This window comes from Lissotriton helveticus, chromosome 7 (assembly GCF_964261635.1).
Source record: "Lissotriton helveticus chromosome 7, aLisHel1.1, whole genome shotgun sequence".
In the NCBI taxonomy this organism is placed as follows: domain Eukaryota; kingdom Metazoa; phylum Chordata; class Amphibia; order Caudata; family Salamandridae; genus Lissotriton; species Lissotriton helveticus.
In genome coordinates, this window is record NC_136068.1 from 1,031,416,610 (window position 1) to 1,031,441,726 (window position 25,117).

The 25,117-nt window shown below is 46.7% G+C and overlaps 1 protein-coding gene across 1 annotated transcript in view; it reads left to right on the forward strand.

Moving 5' to 3' along the window:
* DCXR (dicarbonyl and L-xylulose reductase) overlaps window positions 1-25,117 on the forward strand; it is a 166,705-nt gene that overhangs the window by 45,234 nt on the left and 96,354 nt on the right. Inside the window, exons 6-7 of the mRNA XM_078653780.1 lie at window positions 21,460-21,524; window positions 22,928-23,045. Coding sequence (XP_078509906.1) covers window positions 21,460-21,524; window positions 22,928-23,045 — 183 coding nt within the window. The remainder of the gene's footprint in view (window positions 1-21,459; window positions 21,525-22,927; window positions 23,046-25,117) is intronic.

Genomic DNA, 25,117 nt, shown 5'->3' on the forward strand with positions numbered 1-25,117 from the left:
CTGTCTGAAAAGGGTGGGGCTCCTCACGTGGTCTCTGCCTGGTAGGTGCATGTAAACACCCAGAGTTGTTTATGCTTTTTCGGTCTGCAAGTGACTCTAATGCTCCCTGAAGCTGCGAATCGTGGCACTGTTGTCTAACCGTATGATGATCACGGAGTCAGGGGCTTAGCTATCAAAGTTACCTCAGGTGTAGTGTAACGACGCCCGTGGGAGTGAGCGGGTCCCCATAACTGTTTTTTGTGTGTGTGTGCTTTTTCAACATATAAAGTAGGATTTTTAGGACCTGATGCCCGTGCATGCGATAATGCATGTTGGAGTGGGAGGGGGGTATGAAATTGCACGGTGGCCACTGGGACGGGCGAGGAACGAGGTTAGTTTGATCGGTGCGAAACTAACTAGTGAGTGGTGGTTCGCCAACACCTGGTGTTCTCTAACCCTTTCTGATGCCGAGAAGGCCGCTGCTGGTTCACTAGCACTAAAGAAAACAAAAGCTTGCCCGGAGCAGGCAGAGAGGAAAAGCCAAGCCTCGGACCAAAGAAAATAATCTGCTCTGGGGGAGGGGCGGGCCCAGGTCTGGAGAAGGATTTGGCTCGGTGGCCAAGGAGCGGAGTCTGCTTGAAAGGAGGGGGAGGGCGGCCCTTCTGGACCACGAACGGGGGAACAGTCATTACCCCTGCCATACGTGGGGGAGAGGAGGCGGTGCCAGCGAGCTTTGATGTGCCAGGGGGCGTGGGCTGTCCTGGGGCCCAGAAACTAACAACTAGCGCCTGGATTGATGAGAGTGGCGGAGGGGGTGGAGAGCCGTCAGCGACCCCGGGATGAGTAGTGTTTTCTTTGGGGTGCTTCAGGTGATCAGACGAGGGCTGGCGCCGGGAGGGGGGTGTGCCTGCAGGGGGGTGGGCCAACTTGTCTTTGCGGGGAGAAAAAGGGGGTGCGCGTCAGGGCATCAACGCTTCTTGTGTGTGTTCCTGTAACCTCCTCGCCGTCCTATAAAGGCTTCCCGTTTTTCCATGCCCGGTGTTGGCAGCAGGCAGGGAGTCAGAAATGTGATGGTGTGTTTGTGACTGTTCTGTTAGTGAGCGGTGTGTGAGAAGAGGTGGGTCAGGAAGGGTTGTTTTTGTGCTCATGAGTGACGCGTGTACGACGGGTGCCAGGAGTAACTATTGGGACGATGGGACAACGTGTGTTTTGAGAGGGGTTAGAAGAGCTCCTATGCCGAAGAGAAATTGCGTGGATGAGAACTGTAATTTTCCCTTTCCTGCACTTCTGTGACTTGCTCCGAGCCCAGCACTAACAAACTACACATTAAGATCACTCCTGGTCTCCTGCCCTAAAGTCACATTACTCCTGCCCTGGTCACATTAATTACTCCTTTACTTAAGTCACATTACTCCTGCCCTCAAGTCGCACTACTCCCGTTCCCCTTTACTTCTGGTCACTTATCCTGCACTGAAATAACATAACTCAAGGTCCCCTCCTTCCCCAACTCCTGTGCAAATGCAATTTGACCCAGACACTATGCACACTTGAGCAGAGTCGCGATCACTCTATAAATCATACAATTATTTCATGTAATCCACACCTGTAATGTCTTTTTCCATGTATTTAAGCTGCAAATGGCGCCATCTTCTGCAAAACAGTAAACCACACCTGTCTGTCTCTGCACTTGGCACCATGTGATTTAGACCGGTATCCCCTGCACGAATGTAACCTGGTCTCGCATTAATGTAACCTACATTTGGCTCCATCTTCCCCCACGAATGTAACCTACACCGGGTTGACTTCTTCACTCCTGTAACCTACACCCGCTGCATGTAACGCACTCCTCTTTCTGTCTCCTGCTCTGACCTGACCCTCTCCTGGCCACGCAGTGGTGATGGGTGGAATGACTGCAAACAATCTCAACGCTGCCAGTGACTTGGGTCGTATTTGAGGCCATCAGTTTACTCCCCCCTGCGGCACAACAGAGACTGTCTATATGCAAAGCCAACTTGGTTTGGCGCCAGTAAAGCGGTCCAGCCCTATCTGCCAAGCCAGGCCCCCTCCGAATGGGAACACAAACGTCAGCCATTTTTGCGCACTTAAAAGCCCAGGGCTGTTCTGTGCAGGGGGTGCAGTGGAATGGCTCGGAGCTTTGTGCCGGGTGGTGCTCAGCACTGCAGCCTGTGGCTTGCGTCATTTTGGAGTGGTTCTTAGGGCTGTGGGGTTGTCGGGTGCTCCTGCGTTCTCGCCGTGGTGTATTTTCTGGCGAGCCTCTCTGTTTACAAGCCGGCCGGCGTTGCGGTACCACTGGGTCTCCCCCTCCCTCTTTGGTGCCGATGCACTTCCAGGCTACCCTTCCTGCTTCGGCCCCGCCCACCGTCCTCCCGCTTCTCTACAGGGATTAGGGAGCTGGAAGACCCCGGTCCGGGATTCCTGCCTCACCCCTTGGAACTACTGAGGGCACCGGGAGTGTATTCTGGGCCGGCCTTCTTCCCGGGTCACGCTGCTAACTCGGTAGGAGCGGAGGCACTCACGATGGTGGCTGCCCTATGAGGCATTTGCCCTGTGGACCTGTTCCCTCTATCGCTCGAGTGTACTCTCTGCCCCGGGCGCTCTCTATGGCTGATGCTGTTCTCGGTGTTGTCTCCCATGGCCTTCTTCTTCCCTCTTCTACTTTCTCCTCTCCCTCTCCTTTCCAGCTCTCCTGTACCTCCTTTCCCTGTACTTACCACCCCGCCCCCTCACTCTTCCTCCTCCTTTCCTGGCCGCTTCCTTTTCCTTACTCTTACCCTCCTTCTGCCTGCCTTTACTGTCCCCTTCCGCCGCCTGGTTCCCGTCTTCTTGCTCTACTTTTCCTTTCATGCATCTCCCTTCTCTTCACTTATTTTCCTCACTCTCCCTGCACCCTCTTCCTCTCTGAGCTCTGGGAGCCCCCTCTCTACCCTCCCCGCCTCCTCCTGGGTGTGGTGCTGTACTTTTCAGGGTGGGGTCAGCTCGGCACGGCTGTGAGTCAGGCGGGTGGGGCTGGGCTCACTTCCCTCGCACACCTCACTTCCCTCTCTCCTCCTCCTGCTCTCGGCCCTCCCTCCCTCCCTCTCTCGGGCTCTCCCTCCGGTCGGTGCCTCCTGCCTCCAGACGCTGCTCCCCGGGACCCTCCGGTGAGCCTGGCCTCCGTCCCCCTGCCAGAATCCCCCTGGGGGGGCGCTTCACTTCCGGCCACCATGGGAGAGTGCCTGGGTGGGATTGGAACTCTGGGTGGGTGTGTCGTGGGGGCCGCCGGCCTCCGTCACTGCTCTTCCATGTCTGGTGATTTTGAGGTGGTGGCTCTGTCTGTGTGTGTGTGAGTGTGTGTGTGTGGCTCTGTGTGTGTGTGTGTGTGTGTGTTTGTGTGTGTGTGGCTCTGTGTGTGTGTGTGTGTGTGGCTCTGTGTGTCTCTGTCTGTGTGTGTGTGGCTGTGTGTGTGTGTGTGTGTGTGGCTCTGTGGGTGCGTGTGGCTCTGTGGGTGCGTGTGGCTCTGTGGGTGCGTGTGGCTCTGTGTGTGCGTGTGGCTCTGTGTGTGCGTGTGGCTCTGTGTGTGTGTGTGGCTCTGTGTGTGTGTGTGGGTGCAAATGCAATAGGTCACGCATTTGCGAGAGATTAAGCTATTGGCATTGTAAATGACAATGCCTTTTATTTATGTTTTAAAAACAAAAATAATGTCATGAGCAATGCAAATAGCTCTAACTTTAACAAAGACAAGACCATTGCATTGTAAATGCTTGTTACGTCAAGCATTCGAGGCCTATTGTATATACTTTAGTATATAATTCTTTGTGGGCTTAGCTACTTTTCATTGGCTTCTCTCAGTGTCCTTAAAAAATTCTCGCTTCTAAGTGGTTCATCTTTCCTATTAGACCCTCCTTTTCTTTGGTCGTTTACTCCCACAGAGTAGGCCCCCAGGATTGCAGGCTTCCAGTTTCCAATTTTCAACATCTGTTTAGGGACTACTTTTTTCTTTGGGTAACAGCCTTTAACACCCGTGCTGGCTGTTTTCAGTTGCTCCGAGCTCCGTTTGTATAAACTGGGCCGTAATTGTAATCTCCTCACAGTTGCTATCCATTCAAATACCGAGATCAGATGTCAGACCATATTTTCGTTTTTAAGGTAATTTTCTTTCTCAGACTTCAAAGTGAAAAGATTTTTCATGTCCCCCAAAACCATCTCGCTTTGCTGCGGAGCCTGCCCCTTTAACAATTCTCATTCTCCACTTCGCTTTTAACTTCCTCATGGACCCGTAGCTGGAAAAGACCAGCTGTTGTGCTCTGATCGGAGCTGCTGCAATCACACATGAACCTTGTTTTTAAAGCACTCCCCCCACTGAAAAGCAGGCATCCTCCAATTCGAGCTGCAGGAGGGCTGACTGTCGTGAACAAGACCTCTTGATGAAAGAGATGCTTGTCCAGCCCTCTGTTGCATTCTACAAGGTATGCACTTTTTATTTTATTTAATGCATTTTTATAAAGCACGGACTTTACCCGAAGGTGTCAGAGCACTGTACAATAGAACCAGTTACGTTACATGAGAGAACTGTCACAGAAATGGAACAAGCAAAGTTAGCAGGCCATAGTCAGAACAGCGCAGGCAAAAGGCACACATTATTGAACACAGAATGTACAAACAAAAATATGTGAGTATATATGACAAATTTACAATGACTAAAGAACTAAAATATATCTGTTGCCTCCACCTCAGTGGAGTAAGCACAACATTTTGGATGTCCCCACTCTAAGTCAGGGCATTTATAAGAGGCTTGGAGGAGATCTGGGAAGATATGTTGCTTTAGGCAGCAAGATTTGACCAGTAAATAAATCGGAACGGAAATGTGAAATACGAAGCGGTCGCACTTCACTGGCAAAACACTCCGTCTCCACTGTTGACAATAGGACTTCCAGATGTCAGGTCATGTCTGAAATCGCTGATGCTTTTTCATGGTTGTGGTATGTACATGCTGTGGCTGAATGGTGAGTGAAACAGGGTGACATAACAAGGAGGACCTCCAGAGGCTGGCTGAACATGATTTTTGTAGTTACGGCACTTTGTCATTTTTATTGAGTTTGATATGGAGACTTAAGAAGCCTCTTCATTAAACCCCACTGTAATAAGCATTACTAACCTGCCTCCCCATCAACAGCCCCCATACAATTTGTATACTGTCGTTTTGAAATCTTTTAAAGTCTGGGAAGGCTGTATTTATCTTTGCTCTTAATTTGTATTCTATAATCCGTTACTGTAATGGTTGCATTGATGAGTTTTATTTAGTTTGATGGCAGTAAGGTACTTTACACAGTTTTTGCTTTAGTGGAGATGCTGCCTGGATTTGCTTCCTTCAGGATTAACGTCTGTTCTCTAGTGAGAGATCCAGTCTTGTTAATCGCCTTATCAATGACTGATGCTTTATATCCTCTCAAAAGGAATCTCTTTTTACAAGCTTCCTGAGCTAGTTTGCATTCTTTGTCCTGCTGCAAATGCGTTTTACCCTGAGCATCTCCCCATAGGGGATTCTCTGGATCAAGTGCTGTGGATGGTGACTAAATGCATGCAGCAGTGAATTACCAGCAGTGGGCTTACGATAAAGTCTTGTAGATAGGGTACCATTAGATATAAAGACGCCCCGGCATGCCTGCACCCTCCGCTGCGCAGACAACTGATTATGTGAGCGGTGAATTCCAGATTTAAATGGTTAACGTTCAACTGCTCGATAAATTGTTTGGCTAGTTCTTCCGACCCCCTCCAAATAATAAAAAGGTCGTCTATGTATCTTAACCATAGGGGTACATGCCTATTTAAGATGTCCTCATGCTGACGATTGAGGACCTGCTCTTCCCACAGTCCCATATGCAAACAAGCATAACTGGGGGAAAAGCAGGCCCCATAGCAACTCCCCTTATCTGTTGATACATAGTATTATCAAAGCAAAAATAATTGTGTTCAAGACACATTTTAATCATGTCAATAAGCATCTTATTGTGCAATGAAAAACATGCAGGTCTACGGTTTAAATAGTGTCCAACTGCTTTGACCCCATCAAGATGCCCAATGGAGGTGTATAGGGAGGTAACATCCATAGTAATGAGAATTGAATCACTCCCCCACGGTATGTCCTGGATTTTACGCAAAAAATCTGAGGTATCAGATAGGACGGTAAAGATGTGACCCATTCCTGCAAAAAGTAATCCACATATTTTGATGTATTTTCCGTAATGCTACCTATTGCAGAAATGATCGGTCGTCCAGGTGGCCTCTGGTTATTTTTATGAACTTTTGGCAGAAGGTATAAGGATGGAATTATCGGATGGTCATTCCTTAAAAAAAGATATTCATCATTACTGAGTAACCCACCACTTTTCCATGCAACCAATCTACCATAATAATTCAACCAAGAAGCTTTTACAATTTGCAAATAGCTTTGTTTATAACATGAGACAATATTCAATTGTAAATAGGCTTCTTCCATATAAAGTGACCGTGGCCACAAGACCAAATTCCCCCCCTTATCTGATTGTTTAATAATGAGGTTTTCATTGTCTTGCAGTTTTTTCATCAGCTCGATGTAACAACGCTAATGATGACTCAGCTGGGCACTTTCATGGTTGGTTGACTTATAAAGTTCTTTCAAGTCAGAGGTCACTTGCTCATGGAAGAGATCAAGGTTGTCATAAGGCATTATAGGTTGAAACACCGATTTGGGTTTAAAAGGCGTTCTGATTGTCCCACCTATATCCACGCCCTCCAATCCCAAATCGCTCGTGCTCGCACTTTCTTCCTTCTGTAAATGTTGAAGGTCCTGAAAAAGATTGACATCCCCTGATGAAAATAAGGGAGGACTCAATGAAATGTGGGGAACAATCACAGTAACTTTTTTTGCCTTGAGTTTATGAAATTTCTGTTTTAGTTTTCGAATAAATCTGTAAACATCCATCCAGGTCTCAGAATAATTAAAACTACTCTCAGGGCTGAAGGATAGACCAAGTGCAAGAATTTGCGTCTCTGCTTGATTCAAAGTTACATCGGACAAGTTGATCACCGTGTTGGCTGCTGTTTCAGGGTCTATTTGCGGTTCGACCTCCCTCTCAGTGCTTTTTTCGGAGGCTTGTTCACGTTTGCGCCGGTTACTGCACCTCCTCCTGGCGCTACGTTTTGCATTTGCCCGCTTGGTTTTTGTGGCAGTTGTCGGTTTCGGGATCTCAGGGTATCTCTCCTGTCCTGGCACAGGCAGTCCACCTCCTGTGCCAAGGATAATTTTAAAGCCCCTACTTTTGCCACTCGTTGTACTCGACCACCTTCCCCATCTGTTTCACTTTCTGTGGCGGTGCTTAGATCTGAACCCGATGTATAAACAATGATGTTATCACTCAAAGCACTCATGTTTGTTTAACCACACCAGCTTTAACACTGATTGTGAAATGTAGAACCCAATTTGTAAAGCAGTTTATACATTTAAGTTAAACTTGGTTGTGCACTTAAATACATTTACAGATGCAAATTTCCTATACTGAGCCATAGAATAATGATGGACTTGCTTCCTTGTTGTCATTTGTTTCCTCCTATGGAGCAGCCCTTTCAATCACAGGCTTAATAGAACCCAGTGTAACTATGACCACCAGCTGAAAACTGAGTTTATGGACCGTTTGAGAACCTACAAAAAATCTATCCTATCGGCCAAAACTATTTACTTCTCTCAAAAAATCATGGAGTCCGCCTCTAAGACAAAGGATATCTTTTCCATAGTGAATGAGCTTTCATTACCAGACCGAGTCACCCTTCAACCTCAACCTTCCCAACTCTTGTGTGACTCACTTAATGCTTTCTTTTCTGAAACAATTATTAATATTAAGAACAATATTCCTTTGCCTTCATTCCCTCACCTCCCCCCCCCCCCCCTTACCCCCTAGAAACCCTTGTTGTTTGGATGCCTTTCCCCCGATCTCCCTCTCAGAGTTCGGTTCACACCTGTATAAAGTGAGCTCTCGCTCCCCTACCGACTGTTGTCCTTTCCAGGTTCTCAGGGATATCTTTTTGGCCTGCCCGAACCTCCCCTGGCTCTCCTCAACAATTCCTTGGCGACAGGGATGGTTCCGGATTCCTTTAAACAGGCAGTGGTGACTCCAATTCTGAAAAAGACCAATGCCGATCCCACGGTCTTGAGCAATTACAGACCTATTTCCCGTCTCCCTTATCTGGCGAAAATTTTAGAGACCTATGCCACCCGCTGCCTGAGTGCCTTCATTGAGACCTCATCTTTCCTTGAGGCCCAACAAGCTGGATTCCGCCCCCTCCACCGAGTCGGTCATTGTTGCTGTTATGGACACCCTCAGAAAGGGCGCTGATAATAACATCCCTCAGGCCCTTGTCCTCTTGGATCTATCGGCGGCTTTCGACAAGGTCGATCACGCAATATTGATCGACTGTCGGGAATGCCGGTATCCAGGGTATGGCTCTTGAGTGGGTCAAGTCCTTTCTGGACAACCGCTCGCAGGCAGTGCATTTGTCTTCTTTTTCGGCTCCCTACTCTCCCTTGTCCTGCGGTGTCCCTCAGGGCTCCGCTTTATCCCCGTTATTATTTAATTTATACATGCAACCTCTGATTTTTTTCCCTTCGTAAGTCCGCCGCTACCATCTTTAATTATGCGGACGATTTACAGTTAATTTTTTCCACTGATACCTCTCTCCTCTTGTACCACCTTTAAGTCCACCATGCTTGAGATCTCCGAGTGGATGTATCATAGCCAACTCAAACTTAATACCACTAAGACTGAGCTCCTTCTGGTGGGTGGAGCAGCCAACCCTTGGAATGACAGCTTTTGGCCCCCTTCACTAGGGCTTCCTCCCTGTCCTGTTAAATCTGTGAAGAGTCTTGGCGTGGTCATTTCTAGTGACCTATCCATGGGGCCCAAGATCAGTGCGGTGACGTCATCCTGCTTTTTCCAACTACGCAGGATACGAAAAATCTGTAGATTTCTTACCAGAGACGCACTGATCCTTGTCATCATGGCCCTGGTCACGTCAAGACTTGACTACGCCAATGCTTTGTATGCCGGTATCCCTGCATACCTCCTTCACAAACTGCGACTCGTGCAAAATCAGGCTGCACGCCTGGTTTACCACCAACCCGCCATCAACATGTCTCGCCTCTACTACGGAACCTTTATTGGCTCCCTATAGCTAAGCGCTGCATCTTCAAACTGGGCTGTACAATCTTTAAAGCCCTTTCCGCTCTTGCTCCTATTTTTATGACTTCTAAATTGAAATGCTATGTCCCTCCCAGAAATCTTCGTTCCTCTGGCCACAACCTGCTAGTCATTCCAAAAACCAAACGGAAAAAACATGGTGGCTCCTGTTTTTCTTTCTGTGCCCCCATAACCTGGAATGCTTTCCCGACGGCCATCGTCACTGTTCTACCTATGGTTGTTTTCGTAAACTTTTAAAAACTTATCTTTTCCAGTCTGCTTTTGAGTAAAACACACATCCCAGCCTCCCCGCATTTGTCATGAGCGCCATGAAACCGTACGGTGGCCGAGCGTGGTACAAAACTTTTTACCATACCATACCATACCAGGATAATGTGGTGCATGGCTACACATTTCTAAGGTCCAGAAGGCGAGACCAATTGGCTATGCCAATGCTTGTCAATATTCTTTTACTTTGTTAGGTTAATATTGTGCATCTGGCCCGCCTTTCGGTGCTTTGTTCCCACCTAGCGGACATCACCAATTGATTCTTTTGGTTGGCCAGCTCTGGCCATCTCTTAACTCCTCGCTTGCACACCCTCCTCCCCTCACATGCAAATGCAGGGTTCAGCCATGTCGTTATCTGAGGGGCAATATTTAGGCCCATTTCTACAGGCCACTGGCCTGCTGACAAACGTCATGGGATCCAGAGGTAAGATCGAGCATTACTGAAAGTTTGACTTATTGGCGTTGCAAATAATAATGCAACGCCAATAGCTCAAACTATCAGTAAGGCAAAACCTATTGGATTGCAAATGCTTGTATGTATTGTGTTGAAAATTAGTAACATTGTGATGAAAACGTTCCCCGTTACTCAGAAGCACAAGGCAGAGCATGATGACCCAGTCCCCGCTTGTCAGTTCTGGTGGAATGATGTTTAATGTAGACTCTTCTCATGCTTCATGTAATGTCCAAAGTTTCTTTCCAACTACTGCTTGCTTGGGGCACACTTGTTCAGCACTGAGGCACGTAACCTTAGCAGCAGCTGTTCTCTGGTCTACTGCGGGCCATGCTCTTGTGCCATTCTTTGTTGTACGCAGACTATGCCTTCCAGATAACTTGTATCGGATATATATTAATAGCCACTTGTTGCACAAGCATAGCACTGGTCTGGTGAAGGTATGTTTCATCACCTTGGGAGTTGAAAAGAAGAAATATAAGCCTGCCATGTCCCTCCAGACTGCTTGGTTGTGCCCAAGGTCTGGAAAGTACATATGCCCAGGCAACTGGAGATGCCCCTGAACCAGTTGAAGAAAGTGAGAAGATAGATGAAGCAGACAGCCTAGGTACTGTTGGTGCAGCTACCCCCTGAAGGATTTCTGCTCTCTCAAAGCAGATTGCTCTCTCATGACAGAAACCAGAAGCGCATCGCTAACGAGTACAAGACCTAGTGGCAGAGGAGAAGGTTATCTCTAATTCTAGTATCTGATGTGCTTTGAATGCTGCTCACACTACTTTCTGGAAGGTGAACATGAGCATCAAACCCAAACACCATGCACGGATTTGGGTGTCTGGTTTGAAGCCAGAGATGCAACAGCACCTCGTATATGTTCTACTTGACCGGTAGCATCTATTGGGATCGCAAGTGGACAATATGCTTGAAAAAATAAAAAATGACAGACACTGATAAAGCTATAGGTGCTCTACAAATCTAACTACCCAAGGCTGCTTCTCGTAAACAGGCAAAAGCAGGTGCCAAGGCTGATCAGCCCTCTTCAAAAACCGGGGTATCTGCAACATCAGCCCTTTCAAAAAGGGAATAGTTCTACATATTATATAAGGGGTGGCTACTGTGTTTACTACAGAGGCAAAGATGAACAACACACTGGTGGGGGCGCCTCTGCTTCTAATCAGGGACTCACCTTGCACCCTCCTGATCACACAGCACCTGTCGATAGGGAAATAAAATGATTCCTTCCACAGTGTGAGTTAAATAACCTCAGAACAATGGATGCTGTCAGTAGTACGGCAGGTGTACTGCCTGGAGATCCATGCCATCAAAAATACTACCTCTTCCTAATGCAATAAGTGAGGAACCCCTGTAGGTACTGAAGGAGGAAGTACTGACACTTCTCAGGGAAGTTACAATTAAACAAGTACCCACTGAACAGCTGGGACCGAGGATTTCCCCTGTATTTTCTCATTGCCAAAAGGACTGAAGCCTGCAACTTATTCTAGACCTGAGGCCATTAAACCGCTACATTCTGTTTAAGCGTTTCAGCATGACCACCCACCCTAGAGGACTATATTTTGCTGCTCTGAACAGAGGTTCACATGGTAACTTTCTAACTCAAGGACGCCTATTTCCACAAACCCCATCTCTCCGGCACATCACGGCTACCTGCACTGTATGGTTAGTGAACAGCACTAACAGTTCATGGTTCTCTCATTCAGAATTACAACACTGTTCAGGGTATTCACCAAGTGCTTGGTGGTGGTAGCACACATTTGCTGTAGTGCCATTAATGTCTTCCCGTACTTACAAAATTAGTTGATAAAAAGCACCGACCTGCAGCAATTCCTAGGACACACTAAAGCTGCAGTGTCACTCTTGTACAAGCAAGGGTTCACACTCAAAGCGACAGTCACATCTCTGACCTCTACAAGTTCAACCTTTCCTAAGAACTGTGTTCAACACTGTCACTAGAAATGCTTACTGAAATAAGAAGACGTTGATGGTATTTCAAAGACTTCTGTTTCTTTTTCAGACAAAATATACCATTAACTAAGGATAGTAATACAACTGTTGGGGATGAAGACTTGAAGCATACCAACAATGCATCATGCAAGATTGCATATGCATCCAATATAAGCGTGTCTAGCGAAGCAATGGTTACACGCTGAGGGTCAATAGGGAGAACCAGTTAGTGAGGCCCAAAAACGTATTACTAGTTACTAGGAAGGCCATTTTTTTAACACTCAGCCAAATGTGGACATGACCATGGATGCCTCTCTCATGGACTGGGGAGCACACTTCAACCACATTCATTGTTCAGGAGACCGGGGCAAAGGCATAACAGGCTGCCATATCAACTACCTGGAGCTGACAGCAGCAAGCCAATTGACATTCAGAGCGTTATACACCCTCATTCAGAGAAAAGCGGTCTTGCACAACTGCCACAGGAAATCCCGAAATAAGCGAGCACTCATTCACCCCAGTTGTCAGTTTTTGCCCAATTTCACATTGGCTCATTCTCTGTCACATTAATTTGCTATAGGATCATCTGCCAGGGGTGGGCAACAACATGGACGACCTGCTAAACCGGACGTGTTACCACTTCTACAAAAGATATTTGAATCCCTCAGTACTTCAAAACTACTTCCAAAGTGAGGCACACCCGCAGTCGATCGGTTTTCCGCTGCGCAAAACGTTTCGCCTCCACCTACCCAGATTCCATGGGCAATCGGGCATTTAGAAATCTACTCGCCCACTCGTTATGGCGAGTCGAACTTTATAAGAGTGAGCTATTTTTAGGTCCTATTGGCCCAGTCTGACGAAAGAGCCCAAGCTGGCAAAGAACAGGTGCCCTGTTTATTCAGAAAGTGAATGAGCAATAAAGATGCCATAAACATTTTTTTTATCTTGGCTCATTTGCTGTGTGTTTAAAGACAAAGGTTAAATTTCAGCTTATGCCTTCTTACAATTTGCTGCTTATTTTATCCTAGAGATTGCCGTTTACCTTTCCTTGTCTGACTGTAAAGTTGAAGTCTTTTGTAAAGTGAACTGTCTGACAATCGTGCCGGGCACACAACGTTTAAATAGCTTGTAAATGAACTGTACAAATATTTTGAAATATTTCGGTATTAAGGTTTTTTAAATTTTATTATGAAGTTAGATGAAAACAACAATTTTAATAGGATAACAAAAAATCAGAATACTTTATTTGGTGATGTGCAAATGATAAATATTTGTTGGAAGCTGATTTCCACACATTATCATTTGTAGAGGGTATATCGTTTTATCAGTAAAACAGCAAATCAGTTGGAAAGTTTGTGGCTATTTCAATTGGGAAATGTTTGCCTGTTAATGACCGTGTGCTCCCAGATCATGCTTTAGTAATATATTTATTAACCCCTTCGGTGCTCATGACGGAGCGGTTCCGTCATGAGCGTCGGTTGAGCTGTGCTCATGACGGACCGTTCCGTCATGACCACACCTGTTTTTCAGAACGTTCAGCACAGCGCGAAAATTCGCGCCGCGCTGAACGGGTTAAGTCATAGTATTTAAATATGAACTGAGAAACATTCCGCTATTAGTAAACTAAGAGGCAAGTCAGGGTCATGTGTACCCTATGTGTATACCCTATATATGGGCTAGATTGTTTTATTATGCATGTAGCAAAAGTTTAATCTATTTATTCAAACCAGAGTTTTTTTTGTACAGCAGACATGCTGAACTCACATGTTTAAAGGTGTTCTCCCATTTGATAATTAAGAAAAAGGTGACTCCGTGAAATAAACCATGTGCCTAAGATCACACCAGTTGAGACAAGTTTATGGGTCAAGCCCAGTACAGTTAGGTCAAGTAGATTATTAAAGTCCCTAGACCTGCAGGTTTTGTATAATTTTTCTGATTTTTCAAGGCATGGCAAAACACTATGGATGCACTGGTCTGAGATCTTTACTTATAACTTTCCTCCACTTCCCTGATCCCTTACGTGACGAAGAAAATGAGGTAATCATCGTTTTGGGAATGGCAAACCATTCACACGAAAGATTGTCACTGATACCAGACCGTCTCTCTCAGCATCAGGAGAAGTCAAAACGTTAAAATCACAAGGAAATGAACGTAGCACTTTGGCACCTAATTTCTTTTTTTTTTTTTTCTTTTTTTTGAAAACCTTTATTGTTCCACAATACAGTTACAGGTTATGGCCTACATACCAGCACGGTCGGCCAGCAGAATAGTGGCAGTCAAGCAAATTAATAACCAAGTCAATGAAGCCCATCCCCCAAGACATCCCACCACGCAAGGAAGTAGGTGGCACATAAGAATCACAGGATTAGGGAAGGTTTCTTTTGATAATAAAGATAAGCAGGATCCGACGCCGTACAATTATGCCCACCCAAAACAGGAGATAATCATATTACCAGAGTTACATAGGCAGGACTATGGTAACGCAAAGGCTAGCAGGAGAACAGATGATCAGGATAAACAATAAACAACACAGCCCGCCCGCCAGAATAGCAGATGCCCACTGCACCCAGAAACATCTGAAAAACAACAACCCCGGCATTCAAAGGAGCAGAACAAAACGAGAAGACAGCAAGTCGGACCCCAGAAAAGAAGAGAAAGAAAAGGGATAGACAAACCAAAAACAAGAAAAACAAAAGGCCATAGGAACAAAAAGGAGAAAGATACAAACAATAACACTACACCCCCCACCCTGCACCTCTGCCAATGGCTACGGCCCACCCCCCTAGCAGCGTGCCTGTCGCCCCATGTCAAAAACCCGAAATATAGAAGAAGAAGACGAAAGGAAAGACAATAATCCACATAGATACAAAAGAAAAGGGGGAAAGAAGAAAAAACATTGGAGGGTCCCCAGAACGAACTCCCGGCCCCCCTCCCCCCCCACCGCCGCGCAACAACTCAATACGCCAAAAGCATTGCAAAGTCTCAGGATGTCCACAAAAACAGGATGAAATCACTGCTCGGCTGCTTAAAAGAGAGAAACATCATGAAAATCCCCCTGTGTAACCACCCTGAAAAACAGATCACCAGCAGGCATGACACTCATACAGCCCGAGCCCGCAGCCCATCCTAGTCCATGTAGTGTAGGGCCCCGCCATCAAAGCATCGGAGGAAACCAACACGATAATTCGAAGGCAGCTGAAATTCTCACAGGGCAGCAGTGCACGGCCCACTCGAAGATCGTCGATGCCACTCCATCAGTCACAGTGTAATAGCAAAGGTAGGTTCAAACAGAATAGTCAAGGCACAGGTCAAAGTCTCAAATGGACGCCAGCCAACCGAAGAGGGCTGGAAAGGAAAAACGAGGAACATACGTCCAATGGCATCACCAAAAAAACAAAGCATCCACAGGAGTAGGCAGTGCAGCGTCGCACCACTTCAAAGTAACTGGGAATCCTCCGGGCACCTGTCCAGCTCACCTACCGCCAGGAAAGCTGAGTCCGTACCACACAGCAAAGGCAACGCAGGAAGTTGTAGAAGGGCCCATACGCACAAAGTGGCATCAGGATAATATCAGCATCAGGCATTCGGGTGCAATCCACACTAATCAGGGTGTCTCGGGTCGGTCCAGATCAACTGTCGTCCATTGAACACACAGGGGGCAGACCGCCCCAACCCCTCGAGCAGTGATAGTCTGCTGCCGCCATTATCAGGCGTGTCCCATCGAACGCCGTCCGAATCAACACCAGTACCGCCAGTCCATGATTCAGTGAGGTGCCGAGGAACGGCGCGCCCCCCGCACCATACAAAATATGGCCGCCTCGTCCACTTCCCCGCAGACGGCCACAACGGAGCTCCTCCCCATCGTCAGAAAATAACACAGCTGCTTCGAAAATCAAGCGGCCACGAAGGCTGGAAATGTAAAATAAAGACGCGGCATACAGGCAAATCTGGGTCCAATCCAGGAAGAAAGAGCCACGTCCAGGCAGCCATAGCGTCAATCAGCCCTCCGATGAGGGTGGGGGGAGGCACAATCAATAGCGGGGGGACCGCGGGGAGCGAGTTTACCTGGTTCCATGAGGTCAGCGCTGGAGGCACACTCACAAGATGGGCGGACCTCCGTGACGGTAGACCGGCACTCCGTGGGTCAGCGAGGCAGTTGTTGTTGCACTCGCGGGCGGCAGCAGAATCATGCGAGGTCCCGGCTCCAGCCCCGGGAAGGCCGCAAAGTTCGAGGGGTCACATCTTCGCGCTCAGAGCCCAGAAAACCCCCGGAGTCGGACGCGGCAGCTCAGCCTGCCGTCCGACACCCGGGAACAGCATCGCAGCAAAGGATAGACGACGGGAACAGGCGGTGGGGGATGAAGGACCACGGAGCCGAGAGCCCGGGCGACCATCTTGGCCGCCGGCCTGGCTCCGCCCCCCGGCACCTAATTTCTTAGCATTTGGTTACCTTAAACTATCAGAGCGTATGCAAAGTATACTGCAGGCACACAACCCCACGCACCATTTAGTTATGCAGCAAAGTGGGAAAGTTTTGCCTATTACTGTTTAGGGAATCATATATAGCGACTTGAAGCATCAGTTCAAGATATCATCTGTTACTTACTGCAGCTTCAAAAAGCCTGATTAGCATACTTTTAGCTGCAGAAGCAGTTTACAAACAAAATGGGCAACCTTTTTCCCTCTTTAAAATACCAGTAGTCAAGCCCTTTGTGGAGAGTCTTATGAGGATAATTCCTGGTAATACCCCCTCCAGTCCACAATATGAATGTATGTAGTATTAACTAGACAAATGGGGTATCCGTCTGAGCCAATACACCAGCAAAGGAACCCTTTATCCAGGTACACAGAACACAACCCCAAAATTGTTGGCAAAGGTTATTGTTTCTTCTTTTCATGTAAACCATACAATTGAGTTGCCCATTTTCTTCTTGTGCCCCAGAGTTAGTTCCAGATAGGGCATTAGGCACACTAGGTGTCAAGAGAGCATTAGTGTAGTATAGTAATAGAAAAAAGTCCTTCAACAATATCAAGCAACTATTTTTTGTTTGTTTGCGAATTCCCATTTCCAAAGGTAGCATTGATTGCCAGATGTATTGTAAAATGTATGTAAACTTGCTATGCTGAAGCCAAGTGTACACTACATACACTGCCCAGAGCACATTCCACTTGCAAGAAGGGACCTAAAGTGGCCTCTAAACTAAACATTCCTGTAGAAGACATCTGTAAGGCTGTTACAGTGTCAACACCATACATGTTCACAAAGCCTTACTGTTTGGATAATTGTGTTTGTCAAGAGGCTTTGGTTGGCCAAACTGTGTTGATAATTTTAATTCAGGAGTCTGCATCCTGAGCTTGCTGGCCACCACTTCGTGGAGGCACTTCTTTATAGACTCTGCAAAGCATGTGTATTTACAGCAACACCTGTAATAAACAGAAAATGGTACTTGTAATCATCTGCTTATAGCACTGTAAATTCATATGCGCCCTCACGGAAGCAAATAATGATTCAGGATTTTACTAATGTTAGTCACAATGCACACTACATATTCTTCTTACTTCACAGCACTCTACTAATACTACTCATCTGCTGGGGAAAACAATTTGAGGCGGGATCTTAGTCCTGGTGCATTGTGGTCCATTTGAAGAATCACGAGGAATCTCAAGACCAAAGGCTTCTTCAAACAAAAACAACTTGCAACATCTGCACCCATCACTAGATGGAAGGAGTATGCAAAGCATGTGAATCAATAGCACTAGAAGCTACAAACAGGTGGTTATAGTCCCCTTGCTAGTAAGATGTTCCTTTTCATCAGTAAACAAACTACAGTAGAGCATTCTCTACACACACTAGATGTAGGAAGAGTCACCATACATTACATTGATCAATCAAAGAGCTTTTAATATAATAACCTGGTTTTTGTTGTTTGCCTGTCCTCATCAGCCACAAATCGTATGAGAATTAAACCTGACAAGATGACTTTATGTTCCGCACAATACCCACACAGACTAATTGGCAATTCCAAAAAACACCTAAAATACATTCCACCTACAAGAAAGGTACCACTTTTGCTGTTTAAGGTAACCTACTCCTACCCGACTTTGTAGAGTGTATACAAGTTATTTTGTACATGCACCCACAACACAGTTTGTATACCTATTCAAGGTAGAAAGGATGCTGCAGTGAGACAGACAGTTAAGGAAGCATTTCATCCTGTTTCGATTTCATGCCCACCACTGTTTTTAGGTCTCGCCTAGCGAACGCAGCGCCCTTGGCGAGACTACTGTTGCCGGTTTGGTGCCCGAAGGGTGACCTACCATGTGCGCGCATGGACAGGCGATGTGCAAGCGCATGGCGTCACCTCTCTGGCGTCTCCTCTGAAGGGGGACAGGAGATGGCACGCGTACGGACAGGAGATATACACTCCGTATGAGTGCACATCTCCTGTCCCCGCGTGAACACCGTGCGCCCATGGCGCGATTTTACTTTCTCTCAGGCTGGGTGCGTTTAGCTGCTGAACAATTGCTATTCTACCAAACCCTTTTTGGAGCACAGTATATTATTGCTTATATTTTCAAGGTTGTTAAATAAACTACACAATACATAATTTAAAAATGAAAATCCAAGAGCACATAAGAAAATAGTAAAACAATTTGCCTACAACAACGCCGGGCCTGTGATGTGCTTGCCCTCTGTGTGCATCTGCTGTGTGAGCACCTGTGCGCTTCCAGGCACCTCCCACCGCTAACTGCTCTGATGTGGCCATAAGGTAACATGTCTACGGTGCTACATGCCCCCCCTAAATAAACTCACGGCTCGGGGGGGGGGCTGGGGGGGGGTCGGGGGTGTGGGTGATGCACAGCAGGGCACTCCGTGGCTAGCACGGGGAGGTCACCTGATCCAGAGGACTGAATGATTGCCTGCTCTGGATTTAAGTATTCTGTTTAAATATTTTACAGGGTCAGAGGTCGTGGGTGGTTCTCCATGCATTCACAATTTTTTTTTTTTTAATGGGGGTCCTAGGGAGACACTATTTAGAAACCAGGCAGTTTCCTATCCCAAATCCACAACTGAAACAACAACAAGGGAACTACCGGTCTGTGAGCTTCAAGACAAAGAAAGACAAAGACACATAGTTTCAGAGTCAATGCAAACCCATACTCACTGAGGCAAAATAAATCCCATCAGCCCGCCACAATGGCGGAGCATCGTCATCTGGGAGTGGTTGTAGATTGTGTGACTGGTGTGGCTCACACCTATCATGGGGGGACAGCTACACTTCAGTCATTGCTAGTTGCTACTCCAACCACAGTTATATTGTATTCAGTGGTGCTGGTGATTTGCAGAGCAGAAAAGGTGTAAAGAAAAAGTGCAAGAACAATTTAAGATTGACTACTAAGACACAAAAAACGTTAATAGGTGCTATCTTAGTGTCAAGGTTAAAACCAAATACTGATAGTTATTTTTTTAAACTATCTAGAGCAATAGAGACATGGGTCTACATGTTTCAGCCATAAAGGTGTCACTAACCAGGCTTTCTTCAGGACCAGATGGAAATAGCGCTACTGCAAATACTACGATAAACTGTGCAAAAAATTATATTGAACACTAAAATAATAATTGGTACGATACATCCTACCAGTGTGTGTGACTCAAAGTTGAGTAGTCATATGATTTATCACTGGAGGTGTAATTTATTTCCCAGCTTTATGTGGGAGTACGCCTCACCTCACCTGGCATCTGCTCAGTGGATGAGGCCCCGCTCTGTCCGTCGGTACCTCACGTTGTGACTGAGCCGAAGGGGAGGTTCTCCATGCAGCCGTCTTCTTATGCACTGTAGCTGAGTGCAGCTGCTCGCTGGCGTCTACACCCGACCTGATAGGGAGCAGATAAGGATGACTGTCCCCTGACTTTCAGGGGCTCTCCCTTCGCAGTACACTCTTCCACTGTGAGCACTTCAGAGCACTGTACCTAAACCAAACCGGTTTTAATCACTGCTCCTGTCACGCAGCCTCTCCCACCACAGGATTAAGCAATCCCCTCACTGAACGCCACATGGCTGCAGAAGATCACACGGTCTGTCAGAGGGCGCCCGGATACTTGACATTAAAGCCGGCTGGTCTTACAAGCCAGAGCTGGGCGATGGCTGCGTTGGGTCATGAATATTCAAAGTGCCAGTCAAATGAGGAAGGTGACACTGCGTCATGAACTAACACATTCAAGCACTCCTGGTGTAGGCAGGAGATTCCAGATTTCTGTAAACCGAGCATTGCTTTGTCTTCCTCTTACTTAACATTTCTTCTACTTCAATGCAAGTTAATCTGTAAATTCAATGCACGCTGTGTTTGTTCTCAATCTTTCTCTTATCTGAGCCCAAATGTTGGCATGTGTCCCCGAATCCTTTCATTGCTCGCCAGAAGACGGCTTCGAGCGGTTGGCTTCGTTTTTGTTTGGGCGCTTATGAGTCAGAGTGCGTAATGTCATCTGTGTGTGCACACAACCGTGACACATGGTTCAGTGCTGCAGGGTCTGCTTCCGACCTTCACGCCTCACCACAGACCCCCAGCACCCCCTGACACTGCCGCCATCCCCGGACACAGAGAACCTCTCCGCCCTCAGTGCTTTAACCACGAGGGCTGCCCTGCACTAGCCCTGGGCACATTCCGGTGCTACACCCAAGCAAACCCCAGAAGTGAATTCAGAGAACTGCATTTGTCAATAGAACAAAGGTCACACTGGTATGTTATTAACTGCACCATTTTACTGTGTTCACCAATGACATTCAGGTTAAAAAATGGAAACTACCATTGGCAAAGCAAATCTGCCTTGCATTTTGTGTGCTGCCTATAATATTATAAAGGCCTGTTGCAGTAAAAACAAAACATACTGCTCTCTATATACCAATGATCCTGGAGATAACTAATCCCTTATGTGACAATTCAGTGTACTTTTGCATACAAAATGGCCCCTTATGCATTGCAATGCAATAGGTGTTGTTTTTGGTATTTTAAATAACAATGCTTTTTAACTTTTTTAAAGGCATTGGCATTTACAATGCCAGTAGCTGGAAAACTCGCGGTTGTGAGACCTATTGCATTGCAAATGCTTGTTTGGGAAGGTAGGCATCTTGCTTTGCAGGATATACACAGCGTCTACAATAGAGGCATGCTCCAAATGGAAATTGTTACTTACCATTAGTTGTGGCTTGTTCTCTTGTTGATTCATATGAGACCTTCTTTGGTCAATGCAATAAGAAGTTAACATACACAATTTATAGATGTTTTGTGGGAGAACAGTCACATCATATATTGGGGAAAAAAGTAATCAAAGGTGAAGTGTGTGTCCTAATGCTTTGCGGGCATCCGGGTGATGTATGTCGTTTGAGTCATGCTTCAAGCCAAAACACAGCTTTTCAAGCCCCTATGCTGGATTTTTTGAGACTGCAGAGCATTTGAACAGATCAAGCTGCAAACTGATGCTTAATGGTGTGTAACATGTTCCTTATATACCATGGATGAGCAGTACAGTGTGTCTCTTCAGCTTACGATCCACTATCTCTGCTTTCTTCGTAGGTGCCACAAAGGGAGCTCTGGACATGTTGACCAAAGTCATGGCCTTAGAACTTGGACCAAAGAAGGTAAGATATGGTTGAGCAATCCATGAAATGTTCAGTCCACTGAGGCTTCCTAATAACTGGCAAATTCCTCAGTCAGCGAAGCAAAAGGTACAGTCGCCCAAGGCTTTTAACATTTTGTGTAACAAAGACCTTCTGTCATTTGAGAATGGGATTACACTGAAGGACCTCTGGAAAACACATTTTTAAAAATGGCAACATCACAGACACGGTTCTTGCTACTCTGAGCTCTTCCAAGTGTTCTGAAAGTGATTTTGTTCATTCGCAATAAATCTGAATGAGATCAGTTAATTTCTGTATTGACCCACATGTCTAGTTCTGACAGTGGGAGACCGGTGTACCTCAGGAGTGGATCCAAAGAGCATCTCCTTACCCACTGCTTACCAGTACATCGGACAGGCCCAGGGCCATGAGGTCTCTCCCAGGGGTGGGAAAACCACAATGTTACCATGGGACTGAAATGAGACCGCGCCAATAATCTATAACATGTCCTCATTGTACCATGTAAGTGTATGCTCCACCCGTCTTCCCAAGTGAGCTTCCTAACCCAGAATTCAGAGCAGTGGATATTCTGAATCCCCAGTCGCAACTTCAGAGAGATGGTAATAAATCCCTTCAGAGAATGATAGGAATCTGATGCAAGCAGGGATGAGTGGCCTCAGTCATGGGACCCCAAAGGACAACTTCACATGCTTCGTAGCGAAACGAGTCAAAATTGGAAGAGTTGGGAGAGAGTTAAAAAACAGGTAGAAATAAGAACTAAGCTAACTCTCTTACTGAAGTAAGGAGAGTTATGCAGGAACTAGGACAAATCCAGTGTAAATACCTAAGCAGTCAAGGCAGGAAAGCAGATGCAGGGCCGGTCAACAGGAGAAATCTTAGCAATTCGAATCTCATACTGAGAATGTGAATGAGGCACTGCTCTTCTGTGACTGTGCCTTTTTATAGACCCTTCTCTGATTATTTATAAGTTTCATATGTACTGACTGGGTGACGGCACAAAGGCAGAGCTTATGTGCCCGCAGCTTCTAGCGCCTTGCACATTTTTCGGTGTTTCCTGGAGCCCTTTGCTACACGGACAGCCAACCCACAATGGCAACAGTCTCCTGATGCCAACTTTTCTTGTTCCCAGCTCTGTGGATTAGTGGGTCATGTTGCCTCCAGTAGAGTGTGTGCGGGCAAGGTTTGATGGTTGGCTAAGTGTCTGGGTAGTTAGTCCTAACTCTGCCAGGGGCGTGCTACTTTTCCTGAATAGGTTCAATAGGTCCTGAGATGTGTTCACTCCCAGTCTTAATAGGTGAACTGCTCTTTGCACACCTTAATGCAGTGGAGGCAATATCTTCCCCAGCATTTGACAAATCTGCATATACAATGTGAAGTTTTTTTTCTTTCTGTTCTGGTTTTAGATACGTGTGAATGCTGTGAATCCCACTGTGGTAATGACAGACATGGGGCGCATAGGCTGGAGTGACCCCCAGAAGGCTGCTCCCATGAAGAGCCGAATCCCCCTTGGCCAGTTTGCAGGTCAGTATGAGGGCCTTCGGTCATTTTATCCTGGAGGAGTTGATGGGTTTAGTTATGCAGGAATGTGTCGACACTTGCCTGCTGAGCAGTAAAAGGTTTGTCGCCTGTGCATTTGTACCTTTACTTCTGATTTATGAAGTTGTGAAGAGCTGGACTCTGCGCCTTTTACATTTGTCATTCGAGATGAACCTCTGACTGTCTGTGCCTTTAACAATAGTGGTTGTGGTAAATGTATTTATTTACTGCATTCCCATTGTTTGTATGGTCCTGATGTGTTTTCAGAGTACAGACACTTATGGGGTTATGATTCTTGATAACCAGAGAGAAAGATGTCCATTGAAATTGTATTTGTTTTTGTTACTGATTGTTTATCTGTGAGTCATGTTGTACTGCAGCTGGAAGGGTTGAAGCGGACTAATGTAAGGCTTAATGATTGAGTGAATTAGAATGTGTGCCTGGCTAGATTGGCGTGGATTTGTGTGCTAGTGGGCATTGCAGTTTATCTGTTTTCTGCTGGGGTTTATAGTTGTCCATTTTGTGCCTTCAGGTGCTTGTTATGTGTTGAGGCTTTTTTCCTAATTATGTGGTTTTGATACCATTCTATTTTTTTATGCAGGTGTGGATGTATGTGAGGTGATGCACCATTGAGATGGTAAACTCGATGGTTTCGAGACGTGAGCTGCACATGACTGTGACAGGCGGTGAATTGAATGTAGGGGCGTCACTAGGGGGGTGAGTACCGCACCGGGTGACCCCATCACATGGGGTGACACCAATCTGGTTAAGCTGCGTAACACAGCTCTGCAGCCTCGCCTCTGCTTTATAATCAGGAGGATTAGTGTCTACTAACTACAAGGACTCCGGAGCAATCTAGGCGGACGGCCTTACGTGCAGGTCGAGCACGCCGACCAGGTATTTGCCAACTCATTCCTACAGCGGCAGCCCTCAGAGCAGGCCTGAAATAACTCTACATATCCGATCAAAACAAAAGTGCTGCACGATTACGTGCGCCGGCGCCACGTCACCCCTCTCGTCCCGTCTGGACGTCCAGTCTATTGACGTCTGGACGTCATGTCTATTGACGTCCAGTGTCGCGGCAGCAAGGGGGCAAACTGTCTCTTCAGCACCATGAGGCCCTGTTCCCGCGCTCGGAGTCTCGCGGCCCCGCTGTGCGAGAGTCTTTGCAGATGTCCTCAGCAGGTACTGTGGCGAAGGGGTTGAGGAACCCATTACACGTCATTTATGGTTGTCTGTAACTAAAACCAGAGGTAGGAGGTTAGTTTTTCTTCTTGCGTGGTGACCACCCATTGCCACTCGAACTGCATCTAAAAATCTTCACCGTGACTCAAAGTAAACGTGGTAGGCTATTAACTAGAATTCTTCTGTACTGCTGTTTCCATCCTTGGACGCATGACCTGGCAGTGCCGATGTACGCAGTGGCAGTGCCTGTAAAGTCACTCAGCTGTTATCCCCTGCTCCTGCCTCATGATCATTCCAGGCAGTGGTGGCGAGGGGAACCCGTGGTACCCTTCTGTGCGCGCCGAGCATAGATTTGTGACTTAAAAATGATAATGGGCGTCAATCAAGCGTTGCTACCCTGAGCTAGGGACTGTCATATCTGGGGCCCGGTTGACCTACTCAAGGATGTGGAGAACTCGAGCGTCAACAGCTATTTTAGGAGACTTGTGCGCTCCTTTCGAATAGGTGACATACTCTTCATATATCCCAACCATGCGTCAAGGGATATCCGTATTCAATATTGTAGTGCAAAGCACAGCGTAATGGAGGAGTAGAGGGGGAGCCAACCCTGTGCACACTAAGATTGAAAAGTAATAATGTATCGGCTCCTCAGCAAAGCTGTAGTCAAATTATTCCAGCCCCAAGGGCGTCAGAGTAATAGTGAAATACCAGGAGCGTGTGCGCACTCCAAGGGCCAGCCTATTATTACAGTCGGGAAGCACAAGGCACTATGAATCTCGAAGCAAACATGGGACGTGTGCGACGTGCGTAGGCCAAAACTGCCCAAATGTAGCCCAATTGGGCTACGCACACCGGAGCATTATGACTCCATA